This window comes from Carassius carassius, chromosome 18 (genome assembly GCF_963082965.1).
Source record: "Carassius carassius chromosome 18, fCarCar2.1, whole genome shotgun sequence".
In the NCBI taxonomy this organism is placed as follows: domain Eukaryota; kingdom Metazoa; phylum Chordata; class Actinopteri; order Cypriniformes; family Cyprinidae; genus Carassius; species Carassius carassius.
The window spans coordinates 16,499,499-16,527,306 of NC_081772.1; the positions used below are offsets into that span (position 1 = coordinate 16,499,499).

At 36.9% G+C, this 27,808-nt stretch overlaps 2 protein-coding genes across 2 annotated transcripts in view; one reads left to right on the forward strand and one right to left on the reverse strand.

Moving 5' to 3' along the window:
- Positions 1–6,275, forward strand: part of LOC132091724 (nesprin-2-like) — a 91,039-nt gene extending 84,764 nt beyond the window's left edge. The window contains exons 90-99 of the mRNA XM_059497850.1: positions 4–198; positions 320–539; positions 2,353–2,450; positions 2,594–2,720; positions 3,245–3,447; positions 3,548–3,748; positions 3,861–3,989; positions 4,115–4,306; positions 5,269–5,318; positions 5,466–6,275. Of these exons, the coding sequence (XP_059353833.1) occupies positions 4–198; positions 320–539; positions 2,353–2,450; positions 2,594–2,720; positions 3,245–3,447; positions 3,548–3,748; positions 3,861–3,989; positions 4,115–4,306; positions 5,269–5,318; positions 5,466–5,673 (1,623 nt within the window). The 3' untranslated portion in view covers positions 5,674–6,275. The remainder of the gene's footprint in view (positions 1–3; positions 199–319; positions 540–2,352; positions 2,451–2,593; positions 2,721–3,244; positions 3,448–3,547; positions 3,749–3,860; positions 3,990–4,114; positions 4,307–5,268; positions 5,319–5,465) is intronic.
- LOC132092547 (estrogen receptor beta-1) lies at positions 5,799–27,219 on the reverse strand. The gene is made up of 11 exons (XM_059498829.1): positions 27,031–27,219; positions 24,671–24,797; positions 22,916–23,399; positions 22,646–22,812; positions 22,001–22,117; positions 20,960–21,283; positions 18,865–19,003; positions 13,495–13,628; positions 11,740–11,923; positions 8,197–8,428; positions 5,799–5,856 (listed from the first exon to the last, which is right to left on the reverse strand). The coding sequence occupies exons 3-10, from the start codon at positions 23,320–23,322 to the stop codon at positions 8,215–8,217; spliced, it is 1,686 nt and encodes a 561-aa protein (XP_059354812.1). The 5' UTR covers positions 23,323–23,399; positions 24,671–24,797; positions 27,031–27,219; the 3' UTR covers positions 5,799–5,856; positions 8,197–8,214.
- Positions 27,220–27,808: the final 589 nt, after the last annotated feature.

A 27,808-nucleotide genomic window follows, 5' to 3' on the forward strand; every position in this document is an offset into this window, starting at 1 on the left:
CAGAGTTTTAAGAAAGAGATCACTCTGAACACCAATAAGATTGATGCTCTGATCGTTTTTGGGGAGGGGCTGATTCAGAGGAGCTGTCCTCAAGATGCTGTTGTGATAGAAGATGAGTTAGAGGAACTGCACACGTACTGTCAAGAGGTGTTCGGCAGGGTAGCCCGATTCCACCAGCGCCTCACCAGTCTCCGCCCGGTATTATATCATCTCACTTTTCATTACATTCTCTCACACACCATACTTAATGTGTTCAAATAACTTTGCATATGGGCCATGTTATATGAATAAGAATGATAGTGTTTTGTCTTTGGAGCAGCTGGATGTCTTTGATTTTGAACAGTCCAGAGGGACACTGGCCACCCCCTCCTCCAGCCAGCCCTCCATGTGCCTGCTATCGCCACCTCAGGAGCACTCGGGCCGTGAAACCCCCGTCAGTCTGGATTCCATCCCTCTGGAGTGGGACCACACCGGGGACGTTGGCGGCTCTTCTTCACATGATGAGGAAGATGATGCTGCCTTCTTCTCTGCCCTCTCAGGTGAATAAGTATAGAAGTGTTTTGATTGCTCAAGCCGTGCAGTGTCTTGCAGATGATGATGCTGGTTCTCAGCAGTCTTAAAGTGTGGTCACATTTATTGATGTTCAGCAAAATGTCAATAGGAATCCATGTGTTTGGGAATTTTGTGTAAAGATTTCCTCAACCAGATTTCGCAGTGGGTCACAAGTAGGTCACATTCGCCACATTGACCAAAAGAAAGCTGTTTGGTTTGAAAGTAACTACTGTGTGAGCAGTACTTCATGCATCACTAGGCTGTTAACAGCAGACAATGGACATTATCCTCATCATTTCCCTGAAACTTAGCTAATGTGAAAACACCTTTATGTAGCCAGACTGTATTGAGCAAGGTGTTCAAGCCATTAATAGCCAATTTCAACAAAAAAAGCTGTCTGACTTTTTTCTGGTAACCACATGATTTTTTTTTATGTTCCTTAATCTGGACATCCGATAAAATTGAAATAGATTTTTTGCATGTCATCTGTGGCTGAAACTTTTTCCAGAACTCTGACTGCTGGAATGGGTTGTCATACTGCTGATTTAGCCATTCATTTTTTCTCCATCCAGATGTCACAGAAATCCCAGAATTCACATCTGAGGTGACAAAGAAGTCTTTGGGAGAGCCTTTAGGAAGGCCTCCATGTCCCTTTATGACTGCAAAATCTTATTACCTTTTTTTGGTGCATCCATATCTGTACAGTCCCACACCTCCTTTCCACATTATTCTCTCTCTCTCTCTCTCTCTTTCTCTCCATCCTGTCCTGTTCCCACATCACTATCGGTACGCTTATGAATAGACTGGGTTTGCTGGATAATCAAAGGACTGGTATTTTTCCTTTCAGTGCGGAACTTTCTCTCTTAAATCAAAAGATGCAAGCATCCTCCCTTCACCCTGTTCTGCTATGTGCTTCTATCATGAAAGACTTGGGTCTGTGGGGAGATTGTGTTTGTGAAGAGGAGGGTTGAGAGCTGGCGTGTCCAGATCTCAGGGAGTATAAGAGGGGGCACAGGAAGGTTGCGTCCCCTCCTCTCACACGGCTCAGTGCACCTGCTCATCCTCCTCCAGAGCTTTCATGCTCATGCAAAAGATAATAACATTCATTTATCTAAACATCACACTCTTGAAGCTTTGCTCATTACTGGAGGAGCATACATGACATGATTGATGCTTTTGTTTTTAAAGGGGTCTTACATTTTTACATAATTGTTTTTTTTTTATCCACTTATTATTTTTTTATCCCAATAACATTAGTATTTTATATTTTCATGACCGTTTTTTGTGCTGTCACTTATCCTTCGAATTAAATGGCCTGGTTTTTCCCCTACTTTGGTCCACTAAGACACAGGCTGTTGATTTTTTTTTGTTGGATTACATATAGTTTTTTAAACTTCCTTATCCTGCAATAACAGACTTTACTAATTTAAAGTCTGAATTAAAAGGTAATTTTAAATTCAATAAAAATGTTACATATCATTCACCTGGATGTTATAAATTGCACTGAGTAAATGCAGCTGGATAAAACAAAAACTGTGTCCACCTTCATTTCAGGCTGCAAAGCAACAAAACATGATCATTTTAAAGGGGTGGTCCTTTTCTATACCCACTGTATATATTTTTCATAATACATTAATCTCTAATACTTCAAAAGATCAGAAAATGTAGATTCTTCGTGATCCCTGCAAAAACTAAGTAATTCCACTTGTTGTATCCATTTCTGTCATCACAGCTTAAATGAAAGTAGCCTGCTTTGATCACGGAGTTAAATCTGTCTCTCCCTCTCTGACACACTCACAGGACAGAATTGGCACTTTCAAAACACACATGTAGGGGAATCCTTCCAGCTGGACTCCTCCTCACCTACACACACCAGCACTCCTTTTAAACAAGGCTACGTGAGTATATACCCCTTCCTTCTTAATCCAGCACTTACATAAACACCAAATTTGCATGTTGTTGTCTTCCTTATTTAGTGTATGTGTAGTTGCATGAAGAGTGACTATAATGGAGCGTGTATGATGTGCATTGCAATGTACAGGTCCAGCTGATGTCTGAGTGCAGCGGCAGCATTAAGAGTGTGAAGAGGGTTTCTATGATCCTGGATGATGAGGAACAGCGGGAAGAACAAGGTCTCACTGGCCTCAACACCGCAGACAAACAGTCAGGTACTGACACTTTGTCCAACCCAGTGTCTGTCTGGTACTCTTCCTGATTGATTCACAAATGGTCTGTTACATGCACTGACAAAGATCACATGTGCAAGGGACTATTTGTCAATTTATTTAGATGAGTCTAAAAGCATAAGGCTATTTATTTATAATAACAGCAAATAATTACATTTTCATGCCACCTGATGGATGGATGGAAAAGATAAATTGTACATGGATGGATGGATGGATAGATAGATACTGTAGTTGGTAGATGGATGAATAGATAGTTGGATAAACTGAAGGATGATCAAATGATGTATAGATATGGAGGGTTGGTTGGATAAATGGAATGATGTTTCAGTTTATTGATGGATAGATGGGCGGATGGATACATAGACAATTAGTAGATTTGGTTAGATGAATGAAGGACTGGATTGTTGGATAGACGGGATAAAATTGGATGGATGTGCATGTAGAATTAAATTTTTCACTTTGCACTTAAAAGTTCACTTTCTGAACTTGTCTTTTGTTCTCCGCAGGAGTGATTGAACGCTGGGAGCTGCTGCAGGCTCAAGCAGTGAGTAAAGAGCAGTGCAGCACCAGAGACCCCCAGCAGCTGACCGCTGACCTGCATGACATCACTTCCTGGCTGGATCGGGTCACCCCTGAGCTGGACAGACTGCAGAAGCCTGAGACATCCGTCAGTGTTGAGATCTTAGAAGAGAGGGTCAAACAACTTAAAGTAAGTATCACAGTTCAAGTTTTGGATTGCATCTAATCTTTTAGATTATTAATACAGAGACACTAGAAAGTGTTTTCATACTTTGTTCCATATTACACAGGAAATGCAGAAGACATTTGCTCGCTATAAAACCATGATGCTGTCTCTGAACCTGGGTGGGCGAGAGCTGCAGCAGGGGGCTACAGGAGGAGCACCTGAGTTTCAGGAGGGTCTGCGCAGCATGAATCGCCGTTGGACAGAGGCTTGTGTGGGACTAGAGGGATGGGAGGACAGTCTGCGCACCACCCTAGGACGCTGTCAGGTGAGAGTTCTGATACACATTTATACAAAACCTTAAAGGAAAGATTGAAGCTATTGGGATTGATGTCACATGAAATTTCATCTCTCACTGCTGACCATCTGCCCTCTTGTAGGAGTTCCACCAGATGGTTCACTCTCAACTGCTATGGCTGGCCCATGCAGAGAGCAGACGCTACACAGTAAACTTGAATAACACTTCTGTGCAGCCCTCCATGCTTCAGGAACACATGAACACGCTAAAGGTGAGCCAGAGAAACCCAAACCAGAACAACATCAGCTTCTATAAGACGGTTCAGGCATGGAGGAGGACTCTAGTTTGTCTTATTATTTGTGTAGTGAGCTTATCTTTTGCTCCCCCTGGTGGCAGGATCTGACAGAGGAGCTGCAGGGCAGGCAGAAGCAAGTGAGCTCCCTGCAGGCGATCTTCTCCGAGCTGCTTCCTGAGGCTGGTGGGGAAGACTGTGCTGAAGCCAGGGAAAAACTCCATTGCATTGGAAGCAAACTACGACTTCTGTCACGTCAAGTCGACCAGGATCACCAGACAGTTCAGGAGAGATTAGTAAGTGTCTTTTACACTACACTTTCTGCAAACTTCATTGATCTTTGAGGATTTATTTGAAGCAGTCAGAATTTTATTTAAATTAAGAAGTTTGGGGTCAGAAATAATAATAATAATAATAAAAAACAATAATATATATATATATATATATATATATATATATATATATATATATATAATATATATATATATATATATATATATATATATAATATATATATATATATATATATATATATATATATATATATTTATAGGCATATATTACAGATATATATATATACACATATATATATATATACACACACACAGGCATATATTACTGATATATATATATATATATATATATATATATATATAAAAAATTAATGAAATTTATGCAGCCGCTTTTATCCAAAGTGACTTACAGTGCATTCAGGCCAGCATTTAAACCAGACGTGTTCCCTGGAAATCAAACCCACAACCTTTTGCGCTGCTAACACAATGCTCTACCACTTGAGCCACAGGAACACCATATATATATATATATATATATATTCATAGAATAATAGTTTCTGAAGGATCATGTGACACTGAAGTCTGGAGCAATGGCTGTTACAATATATTAAAATTAATCATTTTTTTTACATTATATTAAAATGGTATTTTATATAGTAATATTCAACAATACTAGGTTTTTTATTATTTAAATGCAGGCTTGATAAGCATAAGAGACTTCTTTCAAAAATATATATAAAACATTTTTAATAGTACAAACCCTTTGAATGATAGTGTGCATTAAAATAATTTTTAATTTTTAAAATAATTAGAGTTTTTTGCACACCATGTCAACAAATAAATATAATTAACTAAGGCAGTTACTGGCATACTACAAACAATATTGAAATTAAATGTGTACTACACATAATTTTTTTATTTGATTTTGTGACGAGGTGCTGAAATGGTCTGTCATGTGTTTGCAGGAGTCCACAACTGATGCTTCGGGAGAAAGGAAATCCACACAATGCTCTCGGTACAGTTTGACACAAATAAACCATTTTTATTTATGGAGATTTAAATAGTATAGAATATATATATATATAAAAGAAAAAATGCATATACACAGTATATATAGACATTTCTGTTTTAAGAAGATCAGCAGTAAAATGTTCTGTTTCAGGTCAAAGCGTGACTCATCCCCTCGGCGTTCATTCTTCTATCGGGTCCTGCGAGCGGCTTTCCCTCTTCATCTCCTGTTCCTCCTGCTGTTGGTTCTGGCCTGCATGGTCCCTCTTTCTGAAGACGATTACAGCTGCACCTTTTCCAACAATTTTGCCCGCTCTTTCCACCCCATGTTACACTACACCAACGGTCCTCCCCCAACATGAGTCTCTCATCAAACGTGCGGCGAAGCACCTCACTTTTGTCCAACCAATATTTTAATGGTGGTATTTATATAAATTGATGTTTTACTATTTATTCCCCTTTGAGAGCCATACTACTGAGTACTTTGTTGTTAATGTTACAGTTGGATATGATCAAAAAATGTTTGTCCCTTTTTTGTCACAATACTGAAAAAGAAAAACGTCAATCATTGTATGAGCTTGAATGTTAACCACTGATCATTTTTTGAAATATTTTTTAATTTTAAGCAAATCACACACTGATTTAGAGTTTGCAACTTGAAAAGATTAACTCTTTAGCCACCGTTTGTGGTGACATGATGAACGGCTGCTATTTAGGGATTGTGGTCTCATTCTTAAATTTTATATGGTCTGAATGAACTGTTCATATTTGCAAAGCCCAAAACATAAATGTATTTAAAAACTTCAAATGCACATGAACACAGTTTAATATAGCTCTGTGTAAATAGCACATTGTTACATATGCACTGCAAAGTAGAACACAAAGACGTGTACAGAAAGTACATTTTGAAAACATTTTACAAACATTTGTTCTGTGTTAAAAAATAAACATGGTCTACAACAAATCTGTATCACAGCTGGTACTGAATGCTTAGTTGCCAAAAATTGTAAAATCAATATTAGTGCTTCATATCATATCAAAAACAATTAATATCGGCTGCCACTAGGTAGAATAACATTTGAATATTTTGTGCGTTTATTAAAATTATGTACTTGTAACATCTATCTTTATGATTCTAATCTTTGAGTTATGTTTGGTTTTATATATCGATATGATTTTCTTTATTTTATCTTATTACTGTCATCTTAAACCAAACTATATAGGCTATAATCATTGCAAGCACTGCAATATTTTTATTTTTCTTGATTCTAAAAACCGGGCTTTAGATATTTCAGAGAACTCAAAGTTCAATTTCACAAGTACATTTTTTGGTAGTTCTTACAAACAGAAAGTATATCACAGTGGAATAGTAGCAATACATTGAGCGGTCCCAAGAAAATGTTTCAATGTCTTCTACAAGCCCTTTATGGTGTTAAAGGGGTGTACAGGGTAGACAGCAGGACGTTGAAAGTCCTTTTTCTTACAGAATAAAATAAGGCTTGATTCCGTTCTTCTGAGCATTTGGACCAGAATTTAGTCTTTGCTCACATTGCATACAAATCTCTCTCTTTAGCAATGACTGTTCTTACTGTCATTTTGCAAGTGATGGAATCTGATCTGTTTGTTCTGACAGTGTTGATGAGGACATGAGTGTGATGCTGTTGTTTTCTTGTATAAAAAGCGCAAGTTGCAAATGTACAGTTTAAAAAGAAAATGGAAAAGTAGAAACTGTAGGTTGCATTGTGGTGCAGATTTCATTGGAATGGGTGCATGAGGCCACAGTAGGTGCGTTTCCATTACAGATTTGCGCAAAACTTTGGTGATATTTTATAAATGTCGATAAACAAAGTATTGAGAAATTATGGCATTTTTATTAACCAATGTTATGCAACTAAAGCGTAACCTTTTGCCTCTTGCGATAAGTCATGGCAACAGATTTTGGTGGGATTTTGACTATATTTATTCAAAGGAGATATATGCGTGTATCTTTACAGAAGCAGCACAGAGAGCCGAGCTGGAATAAACACAAGCATTGACTAGATTGGCCACAATCAGCTTCAGTGGCCTTATCAGAGCCACGTGTGCCGTCTAAATTTTCTAAGCATTAATGGTATGGAAAGCCCCTTATACTGGAGAGGGGCCACGTATGAAGTGTTTCTTGGAGGTTATAGAACATCGAAGAATGTTCATATGACTTTTTACATATGCCATGTTTTGCGAATTATTCCTTTTTCACATTGCCTTAAAAAACCACCTCATGCGAGCGTAAAAACTTTTTTGCAATGTATGGGCATTTTGCGAAATTGAGGAGTTTCCATTAGGTATATTTTCAATTTGCGATGTCAATCTGCGCAATTTGAAGGGTAATGGAAACGCATGTTGCAATTTAAAAAAGCTTATGAAATCCAAAATCCAAACCATAATCGATTTTCAAACCTCCAGCAATTGGGTTTTGTAAAAAAGTACATTTCTAAAAGTACATACATTTTTTTTTTTTTGTGGTTCAGGCTACAATAAGACCAAAAAAAAAAAAACTGTTCAGAATGAGTTCCGTGAAAATAAAAGGGATTTCACAACAAATGTCAAATATAAAGAAAAAAATGGTGATTTTCATCTCGAGAAATCCTATTCCACTCTTTTTGTGTCTATTTTGTTGCCCATTCTCCCGAAACTCTTCAGCGCTGTAGAGAAAAATTGTAAACATTTAACATGATATTTTTTTTCATCTTGTAGTTATTTTAAGATTTATGGAAGAATTTTAGCTGGCAACATCCTGTGAAATGAATGTACAAACTAAATATTTTATAAAACATCAGTAAAACTATTTTTATTTATGTCAACGTCAGCACCTGCATTATGAAAGAACGACTCTTGCTATGTCTCACCAGAAGTGGTTTAGGGTCTTAAGGTCCCACCAGGGTCCCGCCATGCTGAGAAGTGCAGGTGAAGGTCTCCTGGACGCCTTTGCTTTCTTTGGGAACAGGAGCCGCTTGAGGGCCGGAGTGAGAAAGACGTGAGCCGTGCATGATATGAGCGTCCAGCATCTCCAGAAGCAGGTCATACAGAGGAACCATCTTCTTCATCTTCATGGAGTGGAGGTGGTCCATGCCTTTGTTACTAGAGATGGTGGATATAGTCAGTGGAAGTTTTGCACAAATAAAAAGTTAAAAATATTAATACAACAAAGGCTATAGGTGCAATGGTTCAAGGTACCCTTTGGAAAACTAAAGTGGTTTAATACTTTCAAGCTAACTTTTTGCAAAAACGAGTAAGATACAGTACAGGTTATTTAAAGTAGTTCAACAGAATAAGCTAACCCTTTTAAAAAGGTGCTGGCTACAATACTAGCTCAAAACTACACTAAACTTTTGAAGAATACATTTGGCTTGTAGTTCAAGCTAAGTATTTGAATGGAAAAAAAACAGCAACACTCACTAGTTATCGACAATAAGCTACTTATTTAGCTAAAAGTTTGAAAAGAGTAGTTAGGACAACAAGCCACTAACAAAAAGTAGCAGATTAAGCTAAAAGAACAATGTATTTTAAAATGTATATGTTTATAATTGTAAATTTAATCAGCTGAATTACTCTGGTAAAAAAAAAAAAAGGGGTTTTAAATAAATCTCAGTTCACTCTTGTACAGGTAAATATTTTATTTAAGATATATATATATATATATATATATATATATATATGAAAGTGATGTAACATACAGTCAAGTGTGGTGACTCATACTCTCTCTCACACACAGAGAGCAGTGGGGAGCCATTTATGCTGCGGCGCAGTTTTGGGGTTCAGTGCCTTGCTCAAGGGCACATCAGTCATGGTATTGCCAGCCCGAGACTTGAACCCACAACCCTAGGGTTAGGAGTCAAACTCTAACCACTAGGCCACGACTTCCCCATATATAAATGCATGTACATGACACTTGATATTTTGCTGGGTGTGTTATTGTGCTGATTTCCATGGACAGCTGACTCCTGAGTTTTTATATATTCTTCATAATATTATTCTGTGTGGTCCGTTCACAGCAGTAATAGAAATGTTAAATTTCCATCAAGTTTTATGGGCATTTTTACCGTAAAGTCATTTTTTTCTAATAGTGAATATTAAACCATATAATATTTTAGAAAAATAAAAACCGCACAAATAAATTAATGTTCACCTTTTATTTGTATTTAGCCTTCATACAAAAGAAATGTGAAATCACTGTCAAATAATCGTCTCAGACTCACCTAATTAATATTAATATAGTTAACTTCAAACTATAGGCTAATAAACTCTACCAGTCAAAAGTTTTTGAACAGTAAGATTTTTTTTTGTTTTTAAAGATTTCTTTTCTGCTCACCATGCTTGCATTTATTTGATCCAAAATACCGCAAAAAACAGAACATTTTGAATTACAATTTAAAATAACTTTCTTTTTGATGATATTTAAATATGTGATTTATTCTTGTGATTTCAACGCTAGATTTTAAGCATCATTACTCCAGTCACATTATCCTTCAGAAATCATTCTAATACTCAGTTGCTCAAAAAACATTTATTATGTTGAAAAAATTACATGTTTCTTTGATGAATAGAGAGTTCCAGAAGAACAGCATTTATCTGAAATATAAACCTTTTGTAACATTATCTCTTTAAAAATAAATAAATAAAGAAATCATAGTGACTACAAGCTTTTGAATGGAATAGTGTATAATGTTACAAAAGCTTTTTATTTCAGATAAATGCTGACCTTTGGATTGAAAATTGAAAAAAATTGATTTAAAAATACTCAATTATTTTAAATATTAATAATCCACAAATTGGCATATTAGAATGATTTCTGGATCATGTGACACTGAAGACTGGAGTAATGATGCTGAAAATTCAGCTTTGATCACAAGAAATAAATTACATTTTTAAATGTATTCAAATAGAAAGCAGTTATTTTAAATTGAAAAAATAATATTTCAAAATCAAATAAATGCAGGCTTGGTGTGCAGAAGAGAATTCTTAAAAAAAAAAACTTTAAAAATCTTACTAAGCAAAAATAGTGGTAGAAATAAATGTGCTTTAGCTGGTATAAAGAGTGTAAAAAGTGCTCTGAGTTGCTGCAAAGGAAAAAAAAGCACAACAACAAAACCGTTGCTGGAGACAAGCTTATTATTGAAATGCAAAGTGATTGCCTGCCAGCAGGAGGCACTGTGAGAGCAGTAGAACTAGCGGTTTCTCCAGTAACGGCTGTTTAACAGATTCTTTAACAGATAAAATGAAAATACTATCGAAACTTTTCTGAAGATGGTCAAATCCCTTCAGAGATACATTCAGATAAAACTCCCGCGACATGTTCTGATTTTGAAACGTGCAGGGCTCATGTTCATTCAACGAAGACAAACGTCACAAATAAATCAATACATGGGAAACACTGGTAATGTATAGAAATATCAGAAATGTGCTTAAAAAGCATATCACCATTATAGAAAAAAAATTATTTCATGATACATATTAATATTGAATTATTGTCCAGCTCTAGCTCTGCATGTTTGCAGGGTACAAACATGGGTCGATTTTCGCATTGTTCTGATCTCTGAACAAAACAACAGTTGTACTGAAAATGCTCATTCATTCTCTGCCAGCAGGTGGAGCGTTTGGTAGAAATTATTTTACAGCGTGGCACTGAATGTGCAGCGCTCATGTTTAATCAATGAAATCATAATGTTAGCCTTTTGAAGTTTAATCATCACATTCAGCCATATCGCAATTATCTCTCAAATGGAACATTGACACTCTATTTACAATCTCAATGAGGAGTGTCAATGGTCCACTTGTGAAATAGGTGGCGGACCTGGCGGTAATGCACTTATAAGTCTGCGATCCGCCATAATGCAAAAAGAAGAAGAAGAATGCCTCACATGCTTACTGCAGTTTGGACATTGCGTGAATCAGAGGTAAAACAAATACTGTTCAGTTTCTTGCACAGACTGATCATTTTGTGTCTTTACACATCAATGTATCGTCATGAGCCGCAGGGTTTAATTTGGATTTGTCTGTGCATGTTTTTTTTTACTATCATAGTTTCTGTTACCATTTGCCATGCATTGTACGACTGAGAGACTGCAACAACTGAAGCTAAAAATCATAATTTGTGTTCTACTGAAGAAACAAAGTCACCTACATCTTGGATGCCTATCTAATTTTCATTTGTGGGTGAACTATCCCTTTAAGACTTTTTTTCTAGTAGCAAACTAGTAAGACTAGGTGTCCAAATGTACTGTAATTGTGATAATTATTTAATAATAATAATTCTTGAGCAAAGAAATAAATCAATTTTGCCGTCTTCAAGGCAAATTACTGTGTTTATGAAGCACATTTTTTGAGTGATTTGCAGTCAAAGAAGTGACCCGTGTCAAAAGTTCCTCGTTCAAGGTTTTTATTGTCTGTACCTGACATGCCTTATGTGCGAGAGCAGCATGAGCAGATGGGCTAGTCTGGTTGAGCGCTGCTGGAAGCTCAGGCCCGTCTTCGAGATGGCCCAAACCAGAGCATCCGTCACCGAGTCCAGCAGACACAGCAGCTTCGACCGACTCTGCAGCTCCTCTCCTCCCTCCGCCGAACTCAGACACATGTCTGCAATGACGCACAAGCGCAGGTTTGCAGAGATTAAAGCCACGAGATGCTGACATTTACAGCCGCTTGAAATAATAGAGGGTGATACCCAAATAAGCATCGTATCCAAAGAATATCCCATTTAAAAACAACGCAACACATCTGGAGTGATCAAATAAGTTCTACCGAGGGGACAAAGTGAAGACATCTGTTGGGGGCTGAGAATGAAGAGATAATGCATAAGGAAAAGAAAGATCAAAAGTTCAGAAGAATCAGAGCAGGAAGAAATACTGCTTCCTTCAGACATTAAACACTTAGCAGGTACTGCCTGTTAGTTACACAAGCATGTGCTATGAAATGGATACTTGGAGCAAAGGCATGTTGTCTCCATTAAGACTTAAAGCAAGGATAGTAGTAACCCTCTGAGTTATGGGCCTGGAGTGAACACTATTTACTATGGCTTTGTGGAGGTCAGCAATCTTTTTGGACATTTGATGACAGAGACAGTAAGAGAACAGGAAATGAAGGGGTGTATGATCACTGCATGACACCAGCTGGAATCGAACCCACTTCTCCTGTGTGAGAATCACTGCTATATGTCTGGAGCACAAGAACTAGACCACAGAACTCATTTATAATCAACAGAGCCAAAAGACTGTTTATGGATGTTCACACTACTGGGTTTTTTTTTTTTTTTTACTTTAAAATTAAGTGCTACAGACAAACTGTATATATTTAATATATTTAATTTAGCTTGCAGCTTGTGCTAAAAAATGAAAACATAAAATCTGCCATTTATTAAATTATATAACAGTGAAAAGATACAAAATTATATTTAGCAATAAATCTTTTTATGCTTCACAATGTTTTAAAATTTTTATTCTGCATATTGTAGTAAATTTTACTAAACATTGTTAACTGATTATTTAACAAATAATAAAAAAATACACTACTGCTCGAAAGTTTTGGGTCAGGAAGTTTTTCTTTTTTATGAATACTTTTATTCAGCAAAGATGCATTAAACTAGTCAAATTTGTTCAGTACAGCTGTTTTCAACATTTAAAATACTCAGAAATGTTTCTTGATCAGCAAATCATCATTTTAGAATGATTTCTGAAGGATCATGTGAGACTGAAGACTGTAAAAAAAATATTTTACAAAATACTTAATGATATAAAATGTTACGTATTAATACTGAATGTTAAATAATTAAATATTAATTAAAAAAAATCAATTTACTGGCTTCAGTATGGCATCATGGGTCATGTGACAGTAAAAAAAAAAAAAAAAAAAAAAAACAATGTGTGTACTTTTAAACCACAGAGCCTGATATCATACAGACCATACAATTTCACAATAGAACATCTGCGGTGAGTTTGATTTCATATATTTTTCTAAAGTTTAAAAAAGATAAAAAACAAGAATGCTGTTTTTTCAGAATGTGTTGAAACATTAGACTGATATCCACTGTTTGTCCTACAGAGAAGGTCAACAAAACATACACATTAATTTTTTATATATATATAAATACATTTGTTTTAATAAAATATGCTTTCACGTTTCATAAAAGCTTCAATGAGAAGAACACTCACTGGAGTTGAGAAGGATCATGGCTTTGAGACAAGCATACTCCTCTCGCTGTAACTTCAGTTCTCTGAACCTGGACGTGGCTGCCAACAGCATATCAAAGATCTCCACAAACCCCTGCACACAGCTGCCTTCGTCCCTGACAAACACAAAGACATTTAGCAGTCTCACAAATTAGCTTCACACCATCAGAAACCCAGGACTGGGCCTCAATCTCAAACCTCAGTAGTCCTTTTCAAAAACTTGGCACCTTCTGAAAGTACAAATGGAGAAGTCTGTACAGAGCGTCAATGGAAAATCAGAGCACTAGTGCTCTCAGAGATGCTGAGAGGTGCTGCAATTGGGTCTGCAGCAGTGAATGAGACTGGAAACGACTCTAACACTTCATTAAAACTTATGAGAACAGAGAGAACAAAGATACTGTTACTTCCATTTAGCTTTAAACAAGACTAAATCACCATTGTACTTCATTACTTTATCTAAGTATTATTTTGTGGATTTTGTTGAATAATATTGAGAGTCATTAAAGGGAGCAGTAGCCAGAGAGAAGGCATGCACTTTTTTTTTTTTTTTTTTTGGCACTTTTTAATGCTGAAAAGCAATTTATAAAGTTAAACTCAGGGATTCAGTTTGCTATGATATGATGAATTCCTTATCCAAAACGCAGCCCATGAAAATACAGTAAATGTCTGGAAGCATATCAAATGGTGAGCATATTTAAAAGCATTTTTGGAACGGTTTAGAAGTGTAGTCCAGTATAAATTCTGTGTAGCATCTGTAACACTGGCCCAATTTTATTTTATCTATTTTTTTTGTCACATTACAACATTGGTACACACCATGTTAGATGGTACAAAGGGCAGTAGAGCAGAGGCAAGGTGATCATACACAAGCCATGGCTGAATCAGTTCCTGTCTTCCCGCAGCTCTCTAATTCAAAGACAATGTACAACCCGAATTCCGGAAAAGTTGGGACGTTTTTTACATTTTTATAAAATGAAAACTAAAAGACTTTCAAATCACATGAGCCAATATTTTATTCACAATAGAACATAGATAACATAGCAAATGTTTAAACTGAGAAAATTTACAATTTTATGCACAAAATGAGCTCATTTCAATTTTGATTTCTGCTACAGGTCTCAAAATAGTTGGGACGGGGCATGTTTACCATGGTGTAGCATCTCCTTTTCTTTTCAAAACAGTTTGAAGACGTCTGGGCATTGAGGCTATGAGTTGCTGGAGTTTTGCTGTTGGAATTTGGTCCCATTCTTGCCTTATATAGATTTCCAGCTGCTGAAGAGTTCGTGGTCGTCTTTGATGTATTTTTCGTTTAATGATGCGCCAAATGTTCTCTATAGGTGAAAGATCTGGACTGCAGGCAGGCTAGGTTAGCACCCGGACTCTTCTACGACGAAGCCATGCTGTTGTTATAGCTGCAGTATGTGGTTTTGCATTGTCCTGCTGAAATAAACAAGGCCTTCCCTGAAATAGACGTTGTTTGGAGGGAAGCATATGTTGCTCTAAAACCTTTATATACCTTTCAGCATTCACAGAGCCTTCCAAAACATGCAAGCTGCCCATACCGTATGCACTTATGCACCCCCATACCATCAGAGATGCTGGCTTTTGAACTGAACGCTGATAACATGCTGGAAGGTCTCCCTCCTCTTTAGCCCGGAGGACACGGCGTCCGTGATTTCCAACAAGAATGTCAAATTTGGACTCGTCTGACCATAAAACACTATTCCACTTTGAAATAGTCCATTTTAAATGAGCCTTGGCCCGCAGGACACGACGGCGCTTCTGGACCATGTTCACATATGGCTTCCTTTTTGCATGATAGAGCTTTAGTTGGCATCTGCTGATGGCACGGCGGATTGTGTTTAACGACAGTGGTTTCTGAAAGTATTCCTGGGCCCATTTAGTAATGTCATTGACACAATCATGCCGATGAGTGATGCAGTGTCGTCTGAGAGCCCGAAGACCACGGCATCCAATAAAGGTCTCCGGCCTTGTCCCTTACGCACAGAGATTTCTCCAGTTTCTCTGAATCTTTTGATGATGTTATGCACTGTAGATGATGAGATTTGCAAAGCCTTTGCAATTTGACGTTGAGGAACATTGTTTTTAAAGTTTTCCACAATTTGTTTACGCAGTGTTTTACAGATTGGAGAGCCTCTGCCCATCTTTACTTCTGAGAGACTCTGCTTCTCTAAGACAAAGCTTTTATAGCTAATCATGTTACAGACCTGATATCAATTAACTAGATGTTCTCCCAGCTGAATCTTTTCAAAACTGCTTGCTTTTTTAGCCATTTGTTGCCCCCGTGCCAACTTTTTTGAGACCTGTAGCAGGCATTAAATTTTAAATGAGCTAATTAAGTGGATAAAAGTGTAAAATTTCTCAGTTTAAACATTTGCTACGTTATCTATGTTCTATTGTGAATAAAATATTGGCTCATGTGATTTGAAATTCCTTTAGTTTTCATTTTATTAAAATTTAAAAAACTTTTCCGGAATTCGGGTTGTATGTATGAACTGCATTTTTGGGGGATAAATGCACTGAAGAAATGTATAAATCCAGACAAAATGAGTGTAATGTCATTTTATTGACTGTCTATGGTGTAAAGCCATGTTAGCCATGGTTAGTCAAAGTTAGCTGTGCCAACCTTGACCCTCTGAGGTCTATGGGTATTTTTGGGGCCTGGAGAAGTTTCGTCATGCCCTGACATTTGTGCTTTTTTCAGTTGCTTATACAGGTGCTGGTCATATAATTAGAATATCATGAAAAAGTTGATTTATTTAACTAATTCCATTCAAAAAGTTAAACTTGTATATTATATTCATTCATTACACATAGACTGATATATTTCAAATGTTTATTTCTTTTAATTTTGATGATTATAACTGACAACTAAGGAAAATCCCAAATTCTGTATCTCAGAAAATTTGAATATTACTTAAGACCAATACAAAGAAAGGATTTTTAGAAAACTTGACCAACTGAAAAGTATGAACATGAAATGTATGAGCATGTACAGCACTCAATACTTAGTTGGGGCTCCTTTTGCCTGAATTACTGCAGCAATGCGGCATGGCATGAAGTCGATCAGTCTGTGGCACTGCTCAGGTGTTATGAGAGCCCAGGTTGCTCTGATAGTGGCCTTCCGCTCTTCTGCATTGTTGGGTCTGACATATCACATCTTCCTCTTCATAATACCCAATAGATTTTCTATGGGGTTAAGATCAGGCGAGTTTGCTGGCCAATTAAGAACAGGGATACCATGGTCCTTAAACAAGGTGTGTGCAGGTGCCAAGTCCTGTTGGAAAATGAAATCTGCATCTCCATAAAGTTGGTCAGCAGCAGGAAGCATGATGTGCTCTGCGTTGACCTTGGACCTCAGAAAACACAGTGGACCAACACCAGCAGATGACATGGCACCCCAAACCATCACTGACTGTGAAAACTTTACACTGGACCTCAAACAACGTGGATTGTGTGCCTCTCCTCTCTTCCTCCAGACTCTGGGACACTGATTTCCAAAGGAAATGCAAAATTTACTTTCATCAGAGAACATAACTTTGGACCACTCAGCAGCGGTCCAGTCCTTATTGTCTTTAGTCCAGGGCGAGACGCTTCTGATGCTGTCTGTTCTGCGACAGCTGAAACCCATGTCTTGCATACTGTATGTCATGCATTCTTGAAGCACTGACTCCAGCTGCAGTCCACTTGTGAATCTTCCCCACATTTTTGAATGGGTTTTGTTTCACAATCCTCTCCAGGGTGCGGTTATCCCTATTGCTTGTACACTTTTTTCTACCACATCTTTTTCTTCCCTTCGCGTCTCTATTATTGTGCTTGGACACAGAGCTCTGTGAACAGCCAGCCTCTTTTGCAATGACCTTTTTTGTCTTGCCCTCCTTGTGCAAGGTGTCAATGGTCGTCTTTTGGACAACTGTCAAGTCAGCAGTCTTCCCCATGATTGTGTAGACTACAGAACTAGACTGAGAGATCATTTAAAGGCTTTGCAGGTGTTTTGAGTTAATTAGCTGATTAGAGTGTGGCACCAGCTGTCTTCAATATTGAACCTTTCCACAATATTCTAATTTTCTGAGATACTGAATTTAGGATTTTCCTTAGTTGTCAGTTATAAATTAAAAGGAATAAACATTTGAAATACATCAGTCTGTGTGTAATGAATGAATATAATATACAAGTTTCACTTTTTGAATGGAATTTGGGAAATAAATCAACTTTTTGTTGATATTCTAATTATATGACCAGCACCTGTAAACATCTAATTGGCTAAAGTCTAATATCACTGTAATCAGCACAAACTGGGCTATAATAATTTGTGAGCAGCATGTATGTACATGCGTGTGTTTTTGAGAAAACAATGTTTATGCATGGTTAGTGAAAAACTAAAAATTGTAAATCACTTGAATAAGGCCATAAAACTCATACAGAACATTGGTTCCTAGGACTTTTGAGAACTGGAGCTTGCAGCCTAGAATTTTTATTTCTAAATTATGTGAAAATCATCTTGTTTACTCACAGAAAACAATATACTGATTTACATTTTCTAAGACACTTTTTGTGTAGAAAGAGTCTATGCGAGAAGGTGTGAACTATCGTGCAGTATGTTTTCATTTACACCTGAGAAGACAAAGACCCACATAATGAGCTGCATAATGAGCCGGTCAGTCAGGTGTGTGTCTGAGAGGGAAGCGTTACAAGAAAGAACGTTAGGACAAAATAAATGTATATATTTTTATGTTTGTAGTTTATTTAGAATATATTTAATTATCCCACAAAATAATTTAATATTCACTTGCGAGTGCAGTTTATTAGGAACAATAAAGCTGACTTTCAAAGCTGAATTTTTTTGCATCATTGCTCCAGTCACACACTGATTTTCTACAAAAAAAAACATTTATTGTTATTAGTATTATTATTATTATTAATGTGGAAAAGAGCTGAGAATATTTTTTTCAGGTTTTTTTTTTTGATAAATTGAAAGAACAGCATTGTTTGTTACATTCACATTTATATTATTTACATCAAGCTTTTGAATGGTATAGTGTATATTGTTATTGAAACTTCATAATGTTTCTATGTTGGCACAGCTAACTTTGACTAACCATGGTAAACATGGCTTTACACTCTCAATTGACTACAGTCTGTACATCAAAATGTCATCAACATATAATCAGTGCCTTAAATCCCCTATACCTTATATATACTGTAAATACTGACCATCTAAAGCATGTGAGAATTACAAAAAAAAAAACATTCAAAGCACAGATAGATGAATGTGCCTGTTCATAAATTAGGAAATGGGAAGGATAAACACAATTAAATGAGACTAGTTACCTGCTGAGACTGAGGTCTGGGGAGAAAACGAGCTTCCCAGGATGATTAACAGACCGCCACATCAGTCCCAGCATCAGCACCTCTAACCAGCAGCACTCCAGCAAATGGACCTGGTCAAAAAGGCCGATCTCCACAAAACCTGCAGGGATAAAAAAGCACTTACTAACAACTGCATACCCTGCAATCCATAGCATTCAAACCCAATCAATAGTTTGCAGGTAATCACAATTAGCACAGTAGTTCATTTCAGCAGGCAACTGAATGAAACTGAATGAGATAAGGCTTGTGTCGCCACACAAGAAGCTTATCCCTGGGGATCGAAGAAGGGTATGAGGGAGGGTTTGCTGATGTTCCTCAGAATAAACAACTGCTCATGGTCAGAATCAGAACATGGTGATTCAGTAATAAAGACTCTGCCCATCTCAAAAGCCAAGAATTAATTAAAACTATAAATCAGACAAGAAAATAGGAAACATCAAACACATTTGAAAAAAGATTAAAGGTAGGGTAGGTAATTTCAGAGATGCTATCAAGGCAATCTAGTTTTGAAAGCATGAGATCCCCTCTCTGCAAATCACTTTCCAAAGCCATGCTTCCATCAAACACAAGAATACACACAGACAGACCAGAGGCTAACCAGCGATACGATGAGAGACACTGGTGCATATGTCAATAACAATGCCTTCCATTCTCGCTTATTCTGCAAAAGCATAATGGAACGCACTTTATTGTAGTGCAAGGGATACAGTTCCTTCATTGCAGATTTAAGGCTGATGATAGATATACCATACATGTGTTTGTAAATATGCTGTATATCAAATCTATTAGAAAACCCCAAGGGACATGTTGAATGAAAAAAAAGAGTAAAATTGTATTTCAAAGCTTCCGGGTTCGCTCACAAAACTTTTGCATTTCTCAGGAAACGTTTCTGTTTTCTTGCAAAAGTATTGCTTTGTCTTTTTTCCAACTTTGTGTTAGCTTGCAAAATCACTGAAATTTAGTTTTCCCTCCTACTTCTACATTTTTTAAATCACCAATTTTGCGAGAGAATTTAAAAGTTTTAAGAGCAAATGTTACTAGGGGGAAATATCACAAATGTACAGTACCTGTAGGGCAGGGGTGTCCAAGTTCAGTCCTGGAGGATCAGTGTCCTGCAGAGTTAAGCTCCAACCACCACTAACACACCTGAACCAGCTAATTAAGATCTTACTACACACTCTAGAAACTTCCAGACAGGCCTGTTGAGGCAAGTTGGAGCTAAACTCTGCAGGAGACGGCCCTCGAGGACCTGCTGTAGTAGCTCTGTATTAAACACACTGATGCATTACACAAGTTCAATGTTAAATCGCTTCCAACCAGAAAATTAATTTAATCCATCAGCTATAAAAATGGTTCTTCAAAGTTCAATAATAAATATATTTTTGCAGCCCAAAACATTGAAAAGATTGAAAAGAATGAGCATTTTTTTATTATTTATTTTTATTTATTTTTTTAGAATAGAAATTAATAAAATGCATATCATCTGTGGTTAAGCATGACTTGAGGATATGTTTTGTTCAACAACATCAATTACACACAGTGGTCAAATTGAATCTGAAACTGTGTGCTTTAAAAACATTCATTAATCTAAACAAATAAAATACTTACCCACACAGTCATAACCATGTTTATTTGAGTTTAGGTGCTTGAGAAATGAAGTGAAATTCAACTGTTGTACACCTCATGCAGCAAAAAGCATAAATCAACTGTACACATTTTTGAACATGTTATAATGTAATAATTGTAATTTACAATATCCTAAATTCAGATGATGACAAATTATCCTCAAGTAATGTTAACCACATTCCTTGCTGTACTCATAAATGGAAAAATGCTACTCTAGTAAAAACCCATTGGAAATTCTATTGAATCAGATTTGCGGTTTTGGTTTCCAAACTGACGCTGACTGACTGATGCTGCTCTTTTCCATGTGGATTTGCAGTTATGCAGATTTGTGTTATTTGAAGTGTTCTATAAACGCACAGAAATCTATTAACACACTTTGCTAGTGCTATAACTGAATGTTTTTTTCTTATGAATCTGGTTATACATTCACCTGGGATCTTCTTGGCCCAGCTGATCATGTGAACAAGCTCTTTGTCCGCCAGGTTGGTCAGAGACATCATGACGTTGGCCTCAGTGAAAGGCTTCTTCACATCCTTCATGAGGTAAATCTCGGGTGGCTCTGCATCCATGATTCGAGCGATTAGCTCCTCAGGGCTCAACGCCATGGTAACCACCTTATTTCCACTGAGGGGACGTTGGACACTTTTGATTTCTTGAGATCTCGGGCCACTTGTTCTCATCCTGCCAGAGAATCGTGTCAGTCGGTTCTGCTGTGCTCCTCTTTGTTGGTAGCTGCTACGATCTCTCCGTAACCCTTTGAAAAAAATCGGCATGTAAATTTCACAATTCACTTCAACCTAATCTATGCTGGTTTAAAGCACACAAGTAATAGTCTATTGTGTGTTTGTTTGACCAATGGTAGACAGAAGGGGTGTTCATGAACAATCATCACCTTTGCATATATGTTTGGAGCCAATAGTTGTATAGAAATTACACACTTTCCCTTTAATTCCAGCTTTGGATTAAACCAGTGGTTCTCAAGGCTGTGAAAGTAGACTGTCCTACAAAAACGGATGAGGATAGACGCCAACAGTCTCCACAGCAACACAGGCTTAATTCAACTAGCACTGTATTTTGGAGGTACAAGCCCTCCAAGACACTCACCCAACTCAAAAACAGCTTAAAAGACCACATATAAGACAGTCTGGTTCAAATATGTGTGAATTATTATTATGAGAAATCTTAAAAATGATGTATGATCAGATCAATTTTGAGTAATTTATATGGGTTGTTTTGGTGCAACTTTTGACCAACATCTACAGTATAAATAATCAGGGCTCTATCACATTATCATTACAATGGTGATGCATATAAAACTTCATGGCATGATAGCTGTTTAATATTGGCACATAAATTCCAAAGTCCATGACTTTGGACAAAACTCAGCAGCAATCTCTGATGAAGTAATTGGTAACTGTGTGGGTGTAGAAAGGGTGTTGGTAGGGAGGAATGGAAAACAATAGAGTCCCACCACATTTCATCATTCCAACTTCATAACATTTTCGGAGACGGCAGGCCTGGCAGCTTTTGCGGCGGTTCTTGTCAATGGTGCACTGGTTGGTGGCGGGGCAGATGTAGTCATTGTGTCCTGAGAAAATGAATCAGATCAGATGTTTATAGACTGTAAAGCAGAGTGACCAGTGTGGCCTTATATAGACATTAAAATAGCACAGCTACTGTATGTACAACATTGGTTGTCTGGGAGAATGGGAAAAAAATAGTGTAGAATCATTATATAAAAATATTTGAATGCAGAATCCATGATTGACTAATTAGAATAAATTATTCCAGAGTTAAATGAGCATTTCTGAAGGAAAATCTGGCCGTTAAGGCATCATAATACACTGCAAAGATGGCTGTTTATGGTTATGCAAGGAAGACAAGACCGTTCACAATTCAATATGCCATCACGTATAAAAGTCCAATATAAAAGTCTAATCACAGTTTTTAGTGTTTTATTTTTGTATTATTTTAGACAAATAGAATTTTAATATAAGCCATTTATTAGTTATAGGTCATAACGTGAAAATGATTGTCATATTAATTAGATTAATATCAGTGCATCCCTAATAATAAGTAAACAACAAAGTACATGAGTCATATCAGAGAGCGATACCTTGTATACTCCTCTTGAAGAAGGCTTTGCATCCTTCACACGACCACACGCCATAATGATACCCAGACGCGTAATCGCTACAGACTGCACAGTAGTGCATGTCAGCTTTTCCTCTCAAAGAGGTAGAAGTCTCCTCTGCTACTGCTACCCTCTTCGCCAGCGGTTTGCTATGGAGCAGAACACATGCATCTGAGTAGCTTTTAAGCTAGTAGCTAGACAGCCAGTATTATGTAATTGTCTGAAAAAAAAAAAAATTGTACTTTCACTTACCAGTTTTCCTCTTCGCCGTGATCATGTGGTGTAAGTTCCGCCCAAGTCCCACCAGTTGGATGGTTTGGTTGTAGTCGAGTCTGTTGCTGATGCAATGCAAGTGAGGAAACGTGGCTATGAGGTGGCCAAAACAAGGTGGGGCAGTCGGACAGAGGAGATGTGCCGTAACCCAGCAGAGAGGGACTGTAGAAGGGCAGAGTGGTGAAGTCATGACCGAGGTCTGTGTAGGGTGATGGGATGCAGATGGGGTGGCTCTCCACCGGCAGGGATGGAGAGGAGGAGTTAAAGGTAGGAGAGAGGACGTGGCCTCCCATCCTGCTGGAGTCAACTTCCTGCAGCTGAAGTAGAGAGCTGTCTCCCTCGGCATACTCGGACATGGCGAAGGCGTACGAGTTCAGTGCTGTCATATCATCAACAGGGAACTGTTGATGTACTGTAAATCATGTTGACCTCCTCACACATCGATACTGAAACCCGCTGCAGCCTACACAATGATTATAGTGTTAAATTAAAGCACTGCTAAGATTATTCAATAGTGAGCAGTTATGAACAGTTTTTAACTTTCAATCTCTCGAAGAAAAGCACATTCAAATAATCAATGACCTATTGAAAGCTAATTCAAATGGCTTTCAAACAAAATCGGCATACCAACAACTTTTAAATCTATGGCTAAATACAATATAATCAGTCTAGAATGCATTTTCCAACTTCAGATGCACTCATAAAATGTTAAGGTCTCTGGTGGCCAAGGATTTTTTTATAGGAGTTTCTATATCACATTATTTTTCACACAAACTAAGCATTACACAAGAAAATATTGTATTTTTGGAAAGTAACAGGCATCAAAAAGCTTCTGCACTAGAATATAAGTTCACAGTTATTACTACTGCTTAGTCATATACTCAGTAGCTAGGTAAACACATTTCATGTCATAATGGTTACTATATTGTGTATTTTAGCAGAACCAGAATGCAATGTATTTACCAATCAGATTGGAACTGTCCTGTTAACACTAAAATTGAAAAGAGTCAGCAAGATATTTAAAATATTTCTCTGTTGGAAAAAGGTCTCTCATACTCATCAAGGTAGCATTTATTTAAATATAGATAAAAAAAATGCAATATTGTGAAATATTATAGCATTTTACAATAACTGTTTTCTATTTCTATTATTGTGTGTGTGTGTGTGTGTGTGTGTGTCAACTTACTCTTATCTTTATCACATTATAAATTCATGTAATGATGTGTATACACAGTATACACATCATTTACATTTAAATTAATTTGATAGACGCTTCTATCCAAGGTGACTTAAAAAAAGTACAGATTTTATCTGTTCGTGCATTCCCTGGATTGAACCCATGACTATTGACATTGCAAACCGCCTGCTCTAGAGGAACTCTCATAAAGCAGGTCACACTACAATTTTATAGCAGATATTTGTTTGAAGCTATTAGCTTGTGAATACTGAAAAGCAACTGCGTGTCTTGCATATCTGCCTATTTTAGGTCAGTCTAATCAACTTTCAGCCTGTTGCGTACATCTCAATGATAGTATGAATCTAGGTTGCATTCGTAAAGGCCTAAAGATCTGCCTCAGGAACATTTACATTTCTCTTACACAGAATATCCATAAAAATTGATCAACCCACGAAGACACATTTTGGTTTCTCTCAGCTCTTTGCAGTGCTGCATTTCTAATGGCACATGTAAGTTCTTACAAATTTAACACAGAAGTCTGTTAAAGTGACTCTTACCTATACAGTGTTGTAGACTGGCAGAAGAGGCAGCTGGCCAAAAGTGAGTCTGCCGTGGACTTTTGAACCTTTGTTTCAGTGCAGAGAGGCAACTGGCCAAAACATACCCTGCAATGAGCACAAGTACCTGCAAAATGACAGAATGACAGAAAGAAAAAAGTATGATGCTGTGAATTGCAACTGTTTTAACATAAAATGGTAAAAACTATTATTTTTATTTACTATTTTTATAAATATGAATTATATTCCATGAATTATTATGCAAGTTTTTATTAGCAACATTAATTGAAACATTAATTTGCATCGGCATGATAGGTAATAAAGATGTCAAATTATATCCTTTTTTGCAGATCACACATTATAGAAAAAGACTAAAAGAAATTATTTTAGGATCATCATGGTGTTTTGTGAACTGTGTACAAGTGTTGGCAATGTTTTATGGACAGTCCACTTACGATGAACTACTGTGATTCATTGTGGCTTTCTATCGTGTTGTATTATCATTGTGGTTATCAGCACATTTTAGTAGTTTTGATACATTTTGGTAGTGTATATGAAATATACGGTCATAAATTGTGAAATTGAGGAAACATTTTCAGTGTATTTTTGCATTGAATTTCTACCTCAGATTTTTTGTGTGTACATTTTTATTCATTGCACATTGTAAATTTAGTGGACATTGTTTACAGTGCAGGTAATTAGTTAGCTATTTCTTATGTAAAGTGTTAAATATGCATTTAGTATGCAACTTCATACAAATCACAGAAATCTTGCTGTTTGAGGTTGGTCAAACGCTGACAGTAAAATCCTCTGTTCATTCCCACCATAATGATAACGGGGAAACTATTCTTCCCATTAAAAACCTAGTAACCTTAAACCCTCTTAACTCCTATAAATCCTCTGAGAGGAGGCTAAGAAAGAATAGGATAGAACGGAAGACGGAGGAGACTCTGAAAGCGGGCCAGAATGAAGCTGCCTGCGTCAACTCTCTCCTGACAACCAGTCTGGCCAGATGCATGATCTTGAGGCAAAAGAGCGCCCGGTCACCGGCCAGCAATGCATACCAAAAACAAAAGCCCAAGGCCGTGGTGTGATCTTCCCTCTCACTCCCTTGTCTGGCGGAAAACGGATAAGGGAGAGATGGAGCGACGGAAACCATGCTCTGTGCAGGAGTTGTGGGAACAAGGAGGAAGACCACCGTTGAGCTTGATGCAAACCCTTAAGAGTAGTATGAACCTTCTAATAATGAAGTGCATCTTAAAAATACAGTGCTATATTATTAGTCTTCCTGTAATTTTAACAGTAGCACAGTGTTAGCAACAGTAGGTCATAGGTTTGATTCCCAGGGAATGCAAGAATATAACCACCAAAAAAATAAAACACCACAAAAAAATTAAATTATATATATATATATATGTATATATGAAATAAAAAATGTTAAATTATACAAAAATATATTTTTATAATAAAAAAAATAAATAAATAACAAAATAAAAAATAAGGCAAAATTATAAAAAGAGACATTCTTAATTTAGATTTTAATAATTTTATTAGTGCACATGACCTCTTAAGAAGCAAGAAGATTTAAAACAGTTGGAATAAATGAAATACGAGAAGAATTTAAAAGCCTTTTTAATGGAGAATGAATCAAAAGAAACAGTGAAGCACAAACTGCCTGTGGTTAAAAAAGATTCAAGAGTTAAAATCATGCACTATATAACAGTACATGTATTACTTATAGACTTATGTCTCCACCCCACGTTAAAAACTACACATACTGTAACAGCAACTGATTTGTATTACTGTACAACAGTTTTGTAAGAACATTGCATATTAAATATCACCACCTGCTGAAGCCACGACAAGGTCCAAACTCACTGACACCATTACTGACTTTTGGAACAAAATGCAGTAGTTCTGCAAGTAATCCATACATATTTGACTGGTAATGTTCGCTGAGACTAAGATCACTTACAGTAGTTTCAAGATGGACTTGTGACAGATACTTAATTATCTGAATTATATGATTTAATATGAATATTTATAACAGTTGATGACAGCAGTCCTCCTTTGTCTACTAGAAACATTTGAAAATAGTCAGATTTCTGTTAATAAATTAACCAACTGTAATATATTCAAACTATCAGCCTCACGTCTCGCATTGCCGCTTATAAGTGAACGGATAAGATGTTCTGAACACTTCCATTAATTAACATGCTTGCGTCATTTTCGATTGAACAGTGCACGCGTAAACATGCTTACTGTAATCAAGCTCGAGCGCTGAATGAATCACAGCAATGGGATTGATAGGATATAGGGCGATAGTTTACTAAAAACTGGATGGAAGACAGTGAACCTACCTGTTGCAATCGATGTTTAGTTGATCAACAGATGGTCCACTGCGGCTTGATCTCTGAGTCGATAAATATCCCAACAGAGAATTGTATTGCTTGATTTGATCGCTGTTAAAAGCCTATGTAATAAGGAAATGGCCAGTGTTTTGATGAGCTGTCAGGATACATGTTAAAGAGTGCTCTGCTCCGTCTGTCACTGAACGCACGCACTTATTTAAGAGTCTGTACGTCACTGACCACACCCGCCCGAATCACCTCCTCCTGCCGAACATCTGCTCTTCAACTCCGTAGCCTACGAACCGGGTCATTGTTAACAACACCTGGATCATTCCATGCATTATCTTTAAAAATAAATAAATGAATAAATAAAATAATAAAATATAATATGGAACTGTGTAAGAGTATAAAAAGAAAGTGTGTGTGCATGTGTGCGTGCGTGCGTGCCTGTGTGTACAACATGTATAATGACATGGGTATGACACAGGTATTACAAGGAGAGGGTGACTTATGAGGACATAACCCATGTCCCCATTTTCAAAATGCTTATACAGAATGAGTTTTTTTTTTTTTTTTTTTGAGAAAGTAAAAATGCACAAAGTTTCCTGTGAGGGTTAGGTGTAGGGTTGGTGCAGGGCCACAGAATATAAGTTTGTACAGTATAAAAACCATTAATGTATTATAATCTAGTCATCTTTATTTACTCTATAAGCACTACCCCACAGAATATACAGAAACTATAAGGATTTTTCATGTCTTGGCAATATGATAATGAGGTTATAACGAA